This window comes from Lissotriton vulgaris, chromosome 3_1 (genome assembly GCF_964263255.1).
Source record: "Lissotriton vulgaris chromosome 3_1, aLisVul1.2, whole genome shotgun sequence".
NCBI classification, from domain to species: Eukaryota; Metazoa; Chordata; class Amphibia; order Caudata; family Salamandridae; genus Lissotriton; species Lissotriton vulgaris.
Window position 1 is genome coordinate 714,866,615 of NC_141689.1, and position 18,584 is coordinate 714,885,198.

The 18,584-nt window shown below is 42.1% G+C and overlaps 1 protein-coding gene across 4 annotated transcripts in view; it reads right to left on the reverse strand.

Moving 5' to 3' along the window:
* Positions 1–18,584, reverse strand: part of EPB41L4A (erythrocyte membrane protein band 4.1 like 4A) — an 864,386-nt gene that overhangs the window by 423,434 nt on the left and 422,368 nt on the right. For all 4 annotated transcript variants that reach the window (XM_086961016.1, XM_086961015.1, XM_086961018.1 and 1 more), the window contains exon 9: positions 15,845–15,908. In XM_086961016.1, coding sequence (XP_086817142.1) covers positions 15,845–15,908 — 64 coding nt within the window. The remainder of the gene's footprint in view (positions 1–15,844; positions 15,909–18,584) is intronic.

An 18,584-nucleotide genomic window follows, 5' to 3' on the forward strand; every position in this document is an offset into this window, starting at 1 on the left:
ACGCTATACTTCAATGTGGTACATATATCTTTAAACCGTGAAATGAAGACATGCATACATTTAGTGACACAAAAATTTGTGAACATTGGTAAGGCGTAACTCAAAAACATGGAAAGGTGTGCACGTGAGAGACTTTGGCTTTGTTGCTGTTGCAAAGTGCAAAAATCGTTTAAGTCCGGTGCAAGAATGGTGAAACGACCGTGCCTAAATGTGCACTAAGTAACACGTTTTTTATGGACGTTTTAGAAGTATTAGCAATTGACAAGTGCCATAGGTAGAAATAAAATTGGCTTGACATCCGGCATCTCACCATTGCTACGCATGACATCAGCAGGGGGTCAGGGGTTTATAATCTTGGAAGCCATTGTTGGGAGGAATTTCTCAATAAAGGTCTTGGCGGAGTGAAAACTAGCACAGAAGGAAATCTTTGAGTAAGGACGTTTTCCCCCTCATTCACTGCTCTAATGTTGTCCGCTGTTGACAGAAATGTATGAATACATCGATCAACCTCAAAAAATATTTGAGACATTGTCAATATGCACAACCTACCTACTGCAATAGAACCTTTGGCCTCTTTACCACAGCTGTGTTTTCCTTGGATTTTAAATTATCAGCTTGATGAGCCTTTGGAAGTTGTCACTTTTTCAGTAAAGTGGTGCACTACCCTTAAAAATAACCTCCAGACACTGTATAAAATAACCACCCAATACAATTTAATTGGCAATAGGCCCTCCTTGACCAACAGGAATAATTCTGCCTGACCCCACTCTTCCTCAGGATACCTTCTATATCTCTAAGCTAAACAATGATTGCTGTTTTCTGCATCGTCTCAATTACTGCACATGCAACATAATCCGTTTCAACCCTATCAATAATCTCAGTCACCCTTGGTCACCAAAATTGTGCTATTAACCTGCGAAATGGGTCAATTGAGCCCCAGTGTCTACCTTGGCAGTACTCATAAGCTTCCCTCTAACAGATTTAGGCCGAAATACTCTATCTCTCTTCAACAAAGAAAATCATCTATTACTCTTCCCTCACCTCCATTTGACCAATAATTCTTCCGTGCCATATACAAATCTTTCTTTCCAGGCCATTGGCTCTCGAGAACCAGTTCATATTGTAACAGAAGTGTGTCCTGTCGCACACGCTCCAGCCACGCTTCCTTCCCTAGAGATACATCCGCTACTTGAAATACTGTTCCTATTCCTTTTTCTCCTTCTTGCTCTTACCTACCCATATAGACTTGATATTCAAACTGACATTATGTTCTTCTAGTCACTACAATTTTATTTTATTAATTTATTTAAAGAGATTATCTAGCACTGTCAAGACACAGGGTATCACAGCACCATACAGACATTGTCAAGGCAGTGTTAGCAAACAGAGTATAAAATGAAAGCTGATTTAGAGTCGACTCAGAGCATTTCCCAGAGAGAAACAATACAAATGATATACAATTCGAGGAAGAGACTCGTTGATATGCTGAACCTCAAAATGTGTGTGCTACATGAGCATTCTCACTGAAACATTACCAAGCCTATTACGTGTGGAAAAAAAATCCTTTAACATTGTGTGATTTATCCTCACCTAAAACCAATCATCCCATCAAACGCCTTGAATTAGGCAATAGTCCAAACTTGTCAGAGGCTCCTTCTATAAAAGAGAATTCCACACTGTCACATCCATCTAAACTCTAGATCCACCTGTAGCTGTGTCAACACTGTATCTACGAGCATATCTGTGTACATAGTCACCTAATTCCGAAATCTTAGCACAGACCTAATCAATATTTGAGCTTCGACAGAACAACCCTCGATCAACTCGAATTCTGCATAGTATAACTGTGTCCATGCAAATTTCCCACCCCTTTTTTTAGCAAAACCTTTAAATTGACAACTTTATGTGCAAATTTACTCTGAACTAGATATACAATTCAGCAATGCTCATGATTACCTGCAATAGCTTATTTACTGTTGGCCTCTTTTAGGTGCATGTCGCTTCCCTAAGTCTCATTACCTACATTCTCCACCAGCTGCAACTGAATGTACATCTATGACTTCTCAAAGGCAACCCTTCCTCGCCTACTACAGTAAACAATTTCTTTAGCCTTCCTAAGACATCAAAACTTAGAAATAAACTGTAAAGCAATGCCTCACGACTCAAAAACAGGAGTGAACGTCTCTTCAGGTGGGAGCAAATTAAGGTCTCTAATTCTGGCTGCACACAGTCAGTAGAGATCTACGCCACGTGATATCACTGCTAGATAAGTGGCAGGCAAAACTGTAGCCGACATGGGTTATGCGTGGGACGCGAACCACCAAGCAGAAGAAACGACATAATACATCCACATATGTGGGTGATCCCACATCGGCTGTGACATCCACACCCTCCATACCTGTGTATATACACCAACGTTGGCTGAACCAAAGCCTGCATGCAAAAGCAAGAGGCCACGTAGTTCGTAAATACTGCCCTATAAAAACCCTCTGCAGCATAACACCATGTGCAAGAATGTAATGTGTTGTTTATGTTTATTGTGCAGGGCTGTTACTTTGTGTAATCACTTGTTCAACCACTTTACCTCCTGAACACTTCCAAAGAGAATCCACACCCATTGTATGTTCCGATTTTACATTAATTAAAAAACAGCCCAAGAAATATGATTTTGAAACTCTACTACATTATAATCAATGTTACTGGCCTAACGCTCGGAAGAATGTACATTTCCACTTATTTTCCTAGAAGTTGGCTTTGTAAAATGGTGTTGAAATGCAAATTGTGCAGCCGATTTGTTGGCTTGCTATACGTTCTGTTTCGTTTGCAAATTGTTTTAGAAAGCATTCATGGCTTGTCCCCTATTTACGTGTGTTCTCTGGTGTATTTCTGTACACAACCCAGGACTCTTTGATCAGTTTCTTTGTGTCTTCTTTTATTACCAAAGCCACCTTGTGCCACATCTCTCTTCCAATCATTTGCTTGCCAGTCTTGTTAGTCATAATTTTTGTAGTTTGTGTATCACTTATCTTTGTGCAGTGCAGTAATAAATCAATAAATAATGTTATAACCTAAAAGGTAATTTCTTAATATGCTCAACGTTTATGGCAAATTTGCCTTTGCCGCTACATTTTCCAAAAACTCTTCGTAGAGTACCAACGCCATGTAAAGTGGGTCTTATGTCTTAGCAGTACCAACTCCGCTCCTCCTTTGATGTTGACACAGCCTTTCCTGCAGGAATCTCCTTTTGAAAGATGGCTGCCAAGGCCTGATGCTGAGGTCTTTTTTGAAGTGTGCCTGTCTGATGTCCACCAGCCAGGCCTGCTTTTAGATTCCAAGCACACAACTCCAGTAAGGCACGTACGTAATGAAGTATAGAGCTAGCAGCTGGCGCCAATTTAACAAAAGCATGCTCACATTCAAGCTTTAATAGCCAGTAGGACTGAGGACCAGGCTCTAATGAATACATGATAGTGCGGAGAAGAAGAAAATGACCTACTGCAGGGAAGGCAAATATATAGCAAAGGAGGGTTAATGGCAAAAAACAGGACTCTGTACATTCTTTGTTAGGTCAAAAGTACTGGCATGGTTTGCAGAATTGATGCTTCGAACAACATCGCATGCCTTAGCAATTGTAGCAAATAACACCGCTTCTGACACAATTGGGAAAGGTCATTTAGTGTAAATGGATCCTCGCGGGTGGAAGATTGTACAGAACGGAAGAGCCTTCACTTTGCGACCCCAAGGGATGAACTTACTTAACTCTTCCATTCTGCTGAAAGTCATTCTGCTCTTGGTGGAAAAGTCATTGGTGGATGTGGCCCGAGTCTGACCTGAAGTGATGGAGAGTGGTCCTCAATACATTAGCAGTGCTTTGTTGAGCCTCCATCCATCCTGCCCAGGCCAAGTAATTGTACCAGAGCAGAATTCTGCGACAGAATCTTATTTGAATCAAATTACAGCATTGGCACGTCCTGTATCTGTGCAAGTGTCCATCGGGCAAATGCCATCAATGTGGCGGCACCCTAAAGTAAAAAAATATAATATCCTCCTAGAGAGTGAAACTCAAAGTGCGGCCCTCCTGACCTTTACATGCGGCCCCCTGGTCAGCAGCAACACTGGGATGCAGTTTCTCGACTCAGGACAAACGAAGTAAAATATGTGAAATAAAGGGGCACACATTTATTTACAGCTTAACTGCAGAAGCCTCTAGTCTTAGTGCATTAGATTATATCAGTGCATTGAGATTGTTTTTCTTTAAAGTGATAATTTGCAAAGATGAATTTAGAAACATTCATGCTTCGCCTCCACCCTGGCAACACTGCAAATAGTGAACTAAGAGGCAAGTCAGTTGTTATGTTTACTACCTGAGTAGCCAGGGTTCCTATTAGACATGGATGACATTATAGTTTAGCAAATGAAACTCAAGAGAAGGTTTCATACAGTGTGCATCCTGAAGTCATGTATTTGAGGTCCTCATATATGTGATGATGAACAAAAGAAGGTAAAGTGAAATTAAAGAATTGTCTAGGATCACACAATTTGGTCAAGTAGGAAAGCCGGGACAGATCCCATGTTTTCTTGCTTCATAATGTGCAATTCAGCCTTTACATGTACATGCTTTGCTTCCCCTATGCCCACCTTACACCACCCACGCCCCCTGCCATCAATGCAGCCCTCAATCTCAATACAGGCAAACTTTGTGGCCCCTGGAAAATGTTTGCTAGTACCTATGTCCTAAGATCTAGTAAACACCCATAGGGTATCCGCAGTTGCATTTACACTGTTAGGTCCCTCCTCCGCCTCTCTAAAGTCTCCTGCCGCAAACCTTATGGTGCCACAAAATTTTACATTTCGGATGGTCAGATAACCGGAAGCAGCCCTCCTCAACTCTCGGAGCAGCAAATCGATTTAGATTCGATATTAGGGCAGCGAACCTTAAGGTGTTGTAAAACAGGCAACCCAACGGCAAGATAGACGGCCGCATCAGGAGTACTCTAATGTAAAAATCTTTACTGGATGGTTAGCCATTAACACTAGAACATATTTGCATATTGCTCAGCTGTCATTTACATTTTACACATAGGTGAAAACAGATCACCTGCATGACCTTACTTGGTCATTGGCGCTAGATGATGCAGTAACGCTTTTAAAAATACAGCCCACAGGGAGAACAGCCATGTTAGTGCCTATCAGGGCTTTAGGTGGGCCGGGGTTTGCTGGTGCTCAGCACCGAACTGAAGCCGTTTCAACATTATATACAACAAAACCATAGTTGTTGCTTATTTGTCTTATGCAACTAAAAACCATTGACAAAGCCAATAGTCCTGGCTTGTTGTAGGTGTAATGTTACATGTATTATATATCTGGATGCAGGGTCGGACTGGGAAGGTGGTCAGTCGGGCATTGGCTGATGGGCTGGTGTCTAAGGGTGACATGTGGGCCAGTTTTTAAAGGGCCTCAGCTCCATTCCTGCCCTCCCAGGCCATCGCACTTCAGGCTAAGGTGTGCGGGGCGAAGGTGTTAAGTGTGACAATCTGCCTTAATGGTGGCCAGGTGCTGCTTAATTTGTTGGGTTATTCTTTCCTCGGCCCCCCAGTGGGGCTGCGAAGCAGTGTCTTGCCCCTGATCTCTCCCCTCACATTCCGACAATGGTGGGTGGGGGCGGGTGGGAGCATGCAGGGGCCTCACTGGGGGAGCAGAATTTTGGGATATGAGCTATCTACATCTCAGGCCATACATGAGCAGCAGTAGCTGTGTCCTTTTTCTTGACCCCTCCCCTGCAAGGGGTTCACCCTGAGGCTATGGAGGGCTGAGGAGGGAGTGAACTAAGAGAAGCCTTCCTGGAGGGTGTGTGTGTAGTTGCATAGGCCTCGCTGTGAGGTATCCTTTATTAGGCTTTCATTAAACTAGAGAGGATGTGGCGTTGTGGCTAAAGCTGCCTACTTTGGCACTCAAAGACCAAGTTCCAGTCCCAGTGTCAGCTCAACATCCTGTGATTCTGGGCAAATCACCCAATCTCCCAACGCCTAAAGTAAAAATAAATTTGATCTTGTGTAGTGTAACTGTAGCTCATGTAAATCGCTCCAATGCCATAGCGCCAAGTTCAGCTTAAGTAAAACTATAAAAAATCAAATAGAAAATAAAACAGCAACTTTTATATGTGAGGCCAGAGCATGATAATTAGAGAGCACTCTTTATATAAAAATATACATATTAATTTTTAACATGAACATGACTTTTCTGTCTTTTTTCAGTTTAACTATTAGTCAAGGTTGAGTAAAGCAGCTTTAGAACATATTGTAAAGTTCTTTAAACCTATGTTGATTGTTTACATAATGATTAGAAGAAACAAATAGAGACTTTTGCGTTTTTCTTCATTTGTGCACCGGCCAGGATATTAAAATACAATTCAAGTTGGTAAAAAAAAACAGCCAGGTGGCAGCTCCAGCCAGATCATGTATTGTGGCCCTTGGGCCATTTTATTTCAACCCGCAGACCTGGCCAACATGCAGTGCTTCCAGTTTTCACCAATCATACTAATTCTATAGGCTTTAAAATGCTTAGGTTACCAAACATTTCTCCTAAAATGAATCCAATGAGTCTATTCAAATTATGTTTTCTGAAAGGGCACAACCTGCAAATGTAGGCCACTTTTTTGGGACTGCGCGGTCCGAATTGTAATTCCAATCCGACCCTGTCTGGATGCAATGACAAAAGCAGCAGCATTCCAGTCGGGCGGCACACCATGCTAAGCACAGATCTTTAGTTTACGTGTTTTAAGCCACACCCTTAATTAGATCGACTACACCAGTGGTTCCCAAACTTTTGACTCCTGAGGACCCCATTGAGTCACCACTGGGAGCAGGGGACCCCCAAGCAATTTAAATTTCATACGTTAAAACAGTAATAAAAAAATAAAAAAAACATGTGTGCACAAAAAACAAATACTCGAATTACTTAGGATTTTAGTGGCACTTTTTGCGACGTTCACGTGTCGATAGGGGCTTCGCCTTATTTACAAGCCAGCGGTAAGCCACCTAACATGGTTTAACGCTGTCTTGTAAATAAGGCCCCCTTTCGCGCAATGCTTAGCGTGAAAGGGGTGGGTAGTTTGTTTTGCTGTGGGCGTTCCATCGCAAAACCCATTGATTTTGATGCTGTCCCTATTTACAAGGGCAGCATAAATAGGAGGCAGCGCCAAAATTAAGACCAGGGAAAACCAGGTCTTAACTTGACGAAACGAGGAGAAATGCTTTATTTCTCCTAGTTTTTGCCTTTTCCATGTGTGCTGCCTTGTGCAGCACACATGGATAAAGCATAATACCTTGGATTGTTTATTTTCAGGAAGGTGACCCTTCCTGCACACAAACAATCTTTAAAAAATATCCTTGCTGCTCCCCAATGTTTATTTTCTTGTCAGTTCTTGTGTTATTTCTTAACATGCTATGTAGATATTTTTTTGTACTGAATGGTCTCATGAGCATTGTTAATAAAAATATTATTTTTTTAATGCATTTTGTAACTTCCATGTGTGCTGCATTAAGCAGCACACATACAAGTGACAAAACCGCATTTCAAGATTGTTTATGTGCAGAAAGGGGGACCATCCTTTACATAAACAATCTTCCCCTTCAGGCACACACCCTTGCACCTGCCTGCGTTGGAGCTACACTGCTAAGTGTAGCACCAGCACAGACTGAAATGTAGGGATGCACCATATTCTTGTAAATATGGTGCAGGCCTGCGTTTCTGAAGTGGCGGAGCGTGTCGTTAAGCCACTGAGGCTAACAACACGCTCCACCACTTCTTTTGTAAATATCCCCCTTAGTATTTTATATTGAACAAATTTGAAAAAAAAACATTTTAATGGGAAGGTTGGTGCTGCATCTCAGTGACTAACTTTTAAATGGTTGGTTTTATTTCGCAGTACGAGGCTCCTACTCCTGTCAGGGCCAGACTGGAAACTCAAAGCAGCCCTGGCAAATGTTTTCAGACCAGTCCCCATATGGTGCACCCCAAGTGCAGAGAGTTTGCCTGACCACTACAAAGGGGGCTTTGGGAGGCTCTCCCTCCCGGAAATTTAGGAAACAATGGTGCAGTTGAAAACACATTTATATTTATATATTGAATTGTATTAGCTTTTAACGAATAGTAAATGAAGACCTTACTATGCACCAGGATACGACAATCTTTGTTGGGGTTCTTCAATGATTACCTAATAATCACCCTCCAACAGTGCCTCCCTTCTCTCCATAGCCCCTCTGTCACATGTATTTAATTTGTTTTATAGCATCTCCCATACCATTGTAGGATGCAAGAGCACTTTACATCACACACATATAGAGACAATTAATCATAAGTGTAAATCAGTGTATATAAAATGTTCCATAAGGCAAAGAGGACTTCAAGGTGTAGGATCCACATGTCATTTATACTGGTAGGAATTTTTAAAGAGTGTTTGGTCTGGAGAAGCACAAAAAACTATGGATTCGGAACATAAGACAGTGGTTAGCATTGACTTTAACAACAAAAATGTATTTCCATCCTAATAAACCTTTTTAGCAGTATCGGGATAATAAAAGACAGGGAAACATTATATGTTACTAACTTGCACCATGCAGTTTGCAAGCAGCTCTTTTATGACAGTTTATAGGTCACTGTGATAGATTAAGGTTGTCACTTATGTACTGCACAGTAACAAAATAATCTTTGTGACAAAAGCAGTGACCCACTCACCTATGCACATAATATACTGTTATTTAAAATGCCTGGTACACGTTCTTTGCAAGAGGCATATTAACCCTCTGTGCTACATTAGATAACTCAAAGCTGCTACAGGACAAAACTCTCACCTCTCTCCAGCAGGTACATTAATCACTGGGGTTATCTTGACACTCTTATTGTTGCTTGAAAACTGCTAATCATAGAAGTGCAGTGCTTTTTAAACTGCTGCCTGCGGACCCCCTGGGAAAGTGTCTGGGACCCCTGGGGGTCCGCGGACCACAGTTTGGGAAACACTGGACTACACAACTTTGAGAACGCCCTGCCCCACCACCCCAGTTTTTTCAAACCCACTTAAAGCACTGGTGCCTAGTATTTATTCACTTGGATGCTCAGTGTGAGCCACGCGCAGTGAGAGCATGGGCCCTCTGAGCACCAGTCTCCAGTATGGGCTTAGAAACCTGCTTCAAGGAACACAAATAGCTTACAGAGCTCTGCCATCCCTGCAACGTCAACTCAGCCTGCCTCCCTTCAGAGCTCAGTAACAAGAGCAGTGCCTAGACGTACCTCAGGTTGTGTTCTGCTCAGTAAAGTTATTTTCCTTTTGTCGGTCCATCTCAGCCTAGTCTGTCCTACTCCTACAGAACTGGCGAGTAATTATATAAAATCAGCATGCCTCTTCAAACACACACACCGCTCCAGGGTATACAGTCAATAAACTGCAACCGCGTGGCCCTCTGGTTTATGAAACTCGGCAGGGGAATGTCTGGAGTAAGATGGTAAATGGGGGCGTACAGGGCTGTTCATTATCAGAAGAACAGTATAGCTCACAGACGAGACAACAGCTAACTAAAATGAAATGTAATTTATTTTGTACATTTAATTGAGTGCTAACTATGTAAAATAATTAGGTTATTACCAATTGTGTAATTGTTTTGCCGTTTAGTTTTCTATGGATTTTAGTATTTGTACGTGTATTACACATGCATTTTTAAATGTTGTGTTGTTTTTTTAACCTTTTTTGGATGAGTTGGTTGGCAAGAAAATTCTTGTATATTTTTATAATTATTAATATTTATATGTGATTTATTCATTGATAATTAAGTATATTTGTTAAAAATTTATACTTTTGTACAATCACTTTTAATTTAATCTATGGGAAGTGTTTGTGAAAGTTTGTGCTATGATATTTGTTATTTGAATTGTTTTTAATTGAAATTAAATAGGTTACTTTTTAAAAATTAACCTATTTAATTTCAATTAAAAATAATTCAAATTAAATTGTTCAATTAAAGCATTATTGAACAATTTAAATAATAATAATCAATAACATAATTAGTTAATTATTAATGTCCTGTCATCCTGCAAACTCAACAAACAACTACAACTTTACAAATTAATATTAATAATTAAATAAAAAATTCTAAATGACAAGGTTATATGTGATATTTTTTTTTAATGAATCACAATTATGCAAACAATAGTAACACATAAAATTTATATAGTTAGTAAAACACATTAAAATGTTTTTAAAACTTTATATCACTGAAAACTATATTAAAACCAACAATATCCTTAGAAACGATATCACCATATATTCTTGAATTTAACTTCCTTTATGGTAGCTGAAACGTTTGAAGTTGTGGTGCGTTTGACTGATAGGTATTCAAGAGAGCACAAAGGGAGCCCTGGGATTTCTGTGAAGCTGAACTGGGGGGTTGTAAATGACAGCTGCTCCTCCTCTCTTACCCTGCTGTCTGTTGCAGCATACAGCATTGTAGCTGGATGTCAAGATTTTGTTTATTTTATATTCAGTGTTGATTCAAATATATATGTATGGAATAGCTAGAAGGTGGATATTTTGCAGATCTACAAGGTCTGAGGTATGGAGTGGGTGCGTAACTGCTGAACTTGCATTTTTTAAAGGTACAGTTGGTGGTGTCCATTGTTCTGGTAGATGATTGGTAGCTCTTGAGTAGTGAAAAACGTGATATTTCTATTGGAGGAAAGGCAGGAGAGAAGGAAACGTGAGTGGGAAATGGAAGGTGTGCAGCAGAAGACAAAGAGAGTGAAGAGAGTGGGAAGAGGGATTTAAAGTTGCAGGAAGGAGATAGATGTGGATAGCCAATCCTGGGGGATCGCAAGCAGCGACCTGCTTAATTTGCCTTGCTTTAATCATCTGTTTGCATTACCCTGTCCCTGTGCATAGACCATTATTAATATATTTGAAAGGATGAGCCATAAAGTCTAAAACTAATAAGCACAGAAGGTACACTTGCCTTTACTCGTGGTAAAATTATTTTTTTTTTGATTTCTGTAATTTTTTATTGTATATAAAAAAATATATATTTACATGGAGCATACATGAGTGGCGGAAAGAAAGAGGAGAAAAAGAAAAAAGAAAAAAGAAAAAGAAGGCGCCGGAGGGGGGTATAGCAATATTGTCCTGCAGTAGTTCGTTCCTTGCCATGGTGCGTGGGGTCGGATAGTTCGACTAGTCCAAAAAAAAGAAGAAGTCCGTTTTCCGAGTCTTGCTTGGCGTTGTCTTCTTTCCCCCCTTTGCGCTGCCTGGTGGGTATAACGCCCCGGACGATAGAGAGGATAGAGAGGGATAGAGGTAGGAATGGAGATAGGAGAGTGTTCTTCCTCGCAGGTTTCTTTTGTTAGAGTGTGGGTCCCTATAGTGTGTCCCTTGATGGCTGTCTAGTGTCTAGTGTCTGCGCCTAGGGGGGTTTATGTGATGAAAGGTAGAGGTCTAGGGGCCTCCATATGTTTGATTGCCTGTGTGTTTTCGGTGAGTGTTTCGCTGTAATGTTATCTGCCCCTCTTAGGAAAGTGACCCAGTTGAGCCACGCCTGTGGTGTAGCTTTTGTGGTGTCTTTCCAGTTGCTTAGGATTATTTTGACTGCAGCCGTCAACAGTAGGTCAATGAGGTCCCGGTCTTCTGTTGTTGTGATGGACGGGGCTGCAAAGCCCAGGACTAGACTTGGGAAATCTATGTGTATGGCTACTCCAGTGATGTCATTGATAAGCTTCCCCGTTCTTTCCCAGAAATCCTTGATCTGAGGACAGCTGAGTAGGAGATGCTCTAAGTCCCCCCTTCCACTGTCACAATTCCAGCATGTATCGCTCTCTCGGATCCCCAGGGTGGATAGGCGGGCCGGTGTCCAGTATGCCTTGTGTACTAACCAGTATTTGGTCTGATTTAGTGAAGCAGTTATCTTTTTCCTAGTGGTCGATCTCCATAATTCTGCCTTTTCGGTCTCGCTTAGTTCCTTCCCTGCTAAAGTCCCCCAAAAGTTTGTGACCTTATCATTGAGTTTGGTGTTTTTGGGGCGTAGGGCTCTGTATAGGTGTGCTATTTGGTGTCCTATTATGTTGAGATTGGCTGCAAGCTGTAAGAGCGAAGGTGTCTGGCTTGTAAGGTTTGCCTTCCTAATTGCTACTTTTATTTTCAGGAAGTTGTATAGTTCTATGTTTTGTAGGTTGTGCGCTTCCTTGAGTGTATCGAAAGTTGTGTTCTCGCCCTGTCTTTGAAGGTCATGGGCCGTGGATATGCCATGTCTGTACCACTCAGGCATGTCTAGAACCTTATCTCTGTATTTTAAAATGGGGTTGTGCCAGAGGGATTCAAATTGGCCTCCCCTGATGCTTGTTGACAGTAGTTTGTCGACGCTCAGAAGAGCTGTCTTTGTGTTCTTGAGGACGGGGTTATCCTTCACTGCTGGGTGTCGTGTGGCTGTCAGGAGGGTTATAGGGTTCATGCCTTTTAGTAGTCCACGCTCAAATGATAGCCATGCTGGGGTGTATTCTTGTCTTGGGTCTAGCCAGTGTAGTCCCTGTCTAGCTATGCATGCCGTCTGGAATCGCTTGAAATTCGTTATGTTCAGGCCGCCCTGTTCTTTTGATAGCCTTAGCTTGTGTAGGCTTATTCTGGGTTTTTTTCCCCTCCATAGGAAGCTGTTCAGTATCTTGTCAAGTGTCTTGTGGAAGCTCTCTGTGTTAGTCAGTGGGAGCATGGTTAGCATATAGTTGACCATCGGTGTCAGCATCATTTTTATTGCTTCTATCCTCCCCCACCATGTTGTGAACTTGGGGGACCACCCTTCTACTTTGTCCTTGATTTTCTGTATTGTTGCGTGTTCGTTATGTTCCAGTGTCATTCTTAGGTCTCTCTCGAAGAGGATACCCAGATATTTTATAGGTTTTGGTTGCCATGTTAGTCCTGATGTTCCTAATACTGTTCTTGTTGCGTGGATGTTTAAAGGTTTGCATTCAGATTTGTCTCTGTTGAGTTTGTACCCCGAGACCTGGGCGTAGTTGTCAATGGTGTCAGTCAGTGCTTTTATGGATCTCTCTGGGTCTTCTGTGACTATTAGTACGTCATCCACGTACGCCGCTAGCTTGAAAGTCTCTCCCCCTATTGGTATCCCTACAATGTCCACATTAGTTCTGATCATCGTGAGGAGCGGTTCTATGGCTAGTAGGAATAGGGCTGGTGACAGGGGGCAACCTTGTCTAGTTCCCCTTCCCAAGTTGAGTATGTTTGATGTGCCTCCGTTGACCACCACCCTTGCTTTGGGGTCCTCGTATAGGGCCATCACCATCTTCCTATAGTTTGGACCTAGCCCGAATTTCCCCATACACTGATCTAAGAAGGGCCATGAGACTCTATCAAAGGCTTTCTCAGCGTCTAGGGCTATTATGACTGCTGCTTTGTCGCTACGGGAGGAGTGGTTATTTACGTGGCATAGAAGTCTCGTGTTGTCGTGTGACATACGGTTTTTAAGATAGCCTACTTGCGAGTTGTGTATGAGTTTCGGAAGGTATGCGTTGAGTCTGTTGGCTAGTATTTTTGCGTAGATCTTGCAGTCTACATTAATGAGGGAGATCGGTCTAAAGTTCTTCGCCTCTGTTGTGTCTTTCCCTTCCTTGGGTATCACTATTATATTTGCCTCAGCCATTGAGGGTGTCATGTGTCCGCTCTGGGCGCATGCTGTGAATACCTCCTTCATTGTGGGTTTGAGTATGTTTAGGTACTGCTTATAGAAGCCAGCTGTGAAACCGTCTGGCCCCGGTGCCTTGTTATCTTTGAGGCTTTGCGTGGCTCTCTCTATCTCATCCCCCGTTATGGTCATTTCCAGGATGTCTCGTTCTTGGTCCGACAGTGTGGGTGTGGTTATGTTCGCTAGTAACTTTTTTCCCCCATCATCATGCAGTGTATCATCTTTGGTGTACAGTCCCTCGTAGAAGTCCCTGAAGACTTCTAGGATGTCTTTGTTCGAGGTCTGGGATATGCCGTGTTTGTCTTTGATGGCTCCTATCGTGTGGTGTTTCTGCTTCCCTCTCAGGTAGGATGCTAGGTTTTTGCCCGCTTTGTTTGCGGTACAAAGATTAATAGATTTATATTTATTGATCCAAGTGCCCGCCCTCTCGCTCAGTATTCTGTTCAGTTCATACTTTAATTTAGTCAGGTTTGTGAATGTGCTCTTGTCCTCTATTCTGGCTATGTGGCTGTTCTCAAGTTTTTTAATTTCTTTCTCTAGGTCTGCAATTCTCTTATTCCTGTCTTTGTTCATCCTACCCTTGACTGTCATGACTGTTCCCCGGATGGTGGCCTTCAGGGCGTCCCATAGGACTTCCCTGTTTGTGTTTGGTTTGTCGTTCAATAGTAGGTATTCTTTTATCGCCTCCTCTATCTTGGCTTTCGCTGGGGTGTGTTGGAGCAGACTTTCATCGAATCGCCATCTGCGGGTCGGCTCGTCGTTGTGCTTGCCCGATAGTGTTAGGCTTATGTGTGAGTGGTCCGATACAGTTCTGGGTCCTATTTCTGTGTGGTCTATGAGGTGGGTATGTGTTTCTGACAGTAGGATGTAATCTATTCGGCTATATGAGTTGTGTGGGTTGGAGTAGAATGTGTACTCCCTGGCATCTGGGTTGCACATGCACCATGGGTCTCTTAGTCTTTGTCTGGTGCAGAGATTCTTAAGGATGTGGGGATTGCTTGTTGATTGGCTTGGTCTATATGGATGCTTATCAATTGCTGGGTCCAGGACTTGGTTCATATCTCCTGCAACTATCAGCAGATCTCCTAGCGGTAGTGAATACAGTTGTGCACCCACCCCCTCCCAGAATGATCTGTCATCACTGTTGGGTCCTTATATGTTAGCTACATGGAATGTCTCCCCCGCTCCTCTGAGTGTCGTTATAAGCATTCTCCCTTGCTTGTCTGCTTGAGAGTCTACAACTTCTATTTTGGAGTTTTTGCTTACAATTGTTACTACCCCATTCTTCTTGTTCTGTGCTGGTGAGCCCTGCACCTCACCTATCCAATTGGCCCCTATGCGGCTGATGTCTTCTGCTTGTAATCTCGTTTCTTGGAGCACATATATGTCGCTCTTAAGTTTCCTAAGGTGCTCGAGCACTTTCCTTCTTCTCCGAGTGAAGCAACAGAAATATAAGTTTCAAAATTCAACAGCCGTGTCTGGTGGCTTAGTGGACTAATTAATGTGCCTACTGTTGGGGCCTGTAACCTTATGGTCACAGGTTCCTATCCCGGTAGTCCACTCAGCCTTTCATCCTTCTGAGGTCGACTAAATGAGTCACACTGAGTTAGGTAACAATAAACATCTGTTATTCAAAGCCAAGAGGCCCATGGGTGAATGTGGCTTTACAAATAAACGTGATGTTAACTATATATTTAAAATCACCTATAAGAATTCCACTCGATCAGCCAATATTTCTACCAGATCTTCCACAGCATTTTTGCCTAATATATTATGAGTGATAATTACTCGGAGCTGTATAGGCCTCCTTTTTCAAAGTCTGCTATTACACCTATTTGACAAGTGTTGCAAAAAGTGACTGAATTATTTTTGTTCACCACTGAGTGACTTGTGAAATGCCGCCATAACTGTTTACACACAAGAGACACAATCTGCCAACGAGAAGCAATACTAGACACCTTAATGCGTACTTTATGACTTACAGTACAAGAATAAAATACTGAAATGAGGAGCCAATATATCTCGAAAACGTAAATACCAATATTATTCAAACGTTCTCTACCATACCTGGAAAGTAAACTCGAGAGTTAGCAGAATAACAAAAAACAGCAACTTACATCCTTTCCGAGGACCCGTAGTTCAAATTGCGTTTCTCTGAAGTGCACTTTCGTAATTCTGGGCCTAAGAAATTAAGACAATTTATGTTAATCAAACATCTCATACAAACACGCTACCAAGCAGAAAAAGGCAGTTTTTCAGGGATACATTCTCACCCACAGCAGCAGTAACAGAATCTCGAAGGGTTATAGAAGTCATGGCTGTACAAAGCACGGGCGTTGTTGCACACCCAGCGAGTTACAAAAACATAGGGTTAGGAAAGGGTGCTTTGGGGTGTACATAGCCTCCTTTGCAAGGAGGAAAAGCTTTTCTGCTTCGTAAAAGTGGTTCTTTTGCTCACTCCAAATTGCAATTAGGAGGGGGTACGAAAGAAGCAGGTACAATGCCAAAAATCAATAGTTTGAGACAGAAACTCCAGCCCTGAACCATTCATCAAATACTGAGAACCAAGTTGGAGGTGTATGGGATACTTCCCCTCTGGAATGTGGTCAGTCAGCCTGGGGGTGGGTCCAGGGGCTCCTCTCAACATCAAGTCACACACCTTTTTTTGAAGCAGCACTTTTCCCATTAATGGAGCGACTGACTTAAGAAAGGATTTCTTGTTTGGGAATATAATTGATGGGATGGAGCTTAGTTCTCCCTTGCACACCAACATTCCTGCATTTCCAGCCAATTGAAAGGGGTCACAATATTGAACCAATTGTGATCTGCCTAACTAATTGTTCAGATGAAAATGTCCAGTAGCCGAGTTATAGATTATATATCATGTTTCATTTATAGGTTCTTAGCTTAGATTTTAGGATAGCCCTTAGGAAAGCCCCACCAAGAGCAGCCTCCCAGCTGCTCAGTCCATACTCCAACTGACTCTCCCAACCTCACAGGCATCCAAGCATTCCTATGCATCAACAAGCACGCCAACATTCCACACAGCACATTCATACCAACACAGCAGCAACCACCAGACCACCAGGAAAGATGCATAATACAATACATCACATATAACACTAATATCAGTTGGTTAGGCCACTGGTGACCATTTGAGGATTGTCGATTTATAATGTGACCTCTTACCAGTTGGTGTGCAAATAGTACATTGGGCTGAAACAGTGTAAACTTCGTGTATTAAGCCTGCCAACACTGAATTGGAATACATCTGGCTGAGACATACTCAGGCAATGTTATCCTGTCAATAACCAAAGAGGCCATAATGGCAACAACCAGGAGTAAAATTGCTCAAAATGTAACCTTTTTGCTGGTATTTCACATTATGAAGGTTAGAGTGCCCCATGTTTTCACACTGAGACAGTGAGAGAAGAAATCTTTAAAAAGATCAGACTTCCCCCCCAAACTTGTGTTAAACCTGTGATTTTATTTTTGTCTCTTGCTTTTTAGATACTGCCTCATTCCACTAAAATCACTTGATGTTTCCTGAAAAAGCCACAATGTGGAGCACAGGGAAACATGCTCTCAGGCACGCTTTTCTGCCTGTGAAGACCACAAGTCTCGCTGATTCAACAGTATGGAGCTGAAATGATCGGGGAGCAGTAGCCCCTCTTAGAAAAAACACACGAAACTCAGAGAAAAGCATTCTTTCAATGCTTGTGTCTGTGGACAACAAGGATAAGAAGGCACAGCCCACACACGGGATCCACAAAAGTTGGTGGCCAGAGGACTCAGAAGCAGTGGCTGCCGGCACAGGTAAACGTGGTCAGGCGGGGTGGGAAAAGGGGGGGGAGGAGTCGACAGACAACAGAATAGCTAAAATTAAATAAATAAATAATACCTATTCCGTTGTCTGTTGACTCGCCCCGCTGCGCCCTGCCCCGCTTCACCGTGTGTACCTATGCCAGCCACCGCTGCTCACAAGGAGTGGTGAAGAGAAGAAACAACAGAGCCCTTGCAAGGATTCTGCAGCGTGGAGAGGAGTGCTACGGCAGCGGCCACTCTTTCCCAGGAGACCATTCATCCAACATGGAGCTACCTGATATTCATGAATCCACAATAGCCTGCAGCTGCCAATGCTAAAATATTTGTCGTCCAACTGTCCCCAAAATCTCTCTTACACACTAACCCACTGCACATGTGCCACTGTCCACATATTTATAAAAACTCCAAGAAAAAGGCAGGAAACTTGATCTTGTTGAAAGACATAGCATACCATAAGCAGACAATTCAAACCATGTTTCAAAACATCCATGCTTCTAAAAGCGTCCTGATCCCCTACAGCCTGAAATATTTTATTGCGTTTCCAGTGAGAAAAAACAGATTGTCCATAGGTGTAACCACATAAAATATTTATCATACAGCGAAAAGTTGCAAACGATGATTTACATAGTGACTTATCTGACCATACATTCTGTAACCAATAGCGGCCATTTTACAAATCTTGCACGGGACAAACAATAAATAAATTAATTTTATACCAATATTACCGCATAAATAAAAAGTAATGTCTGGTACACGTCAGTTTACATTGGAACAAAAATGGTGCAAACTGATTCTCCACTAATTATGCTGATTACCGACTATCTAATAAGGAAATTAGCAATTTAATACTGCTCTACTTTTAAACTTCATAGCTGTTCACATAAGCTGCAAACATTGTGCAAAGTCGAGATTGGCCATATTTACAAAATTGCTATGTAATACAGCTCGTCCGCAACACCTTTCTCCATCCTACATAAAACAAGCATTGGCAAAATCAATATGTCTGGTCTTGGGAAGATGGATTCAAGGTTA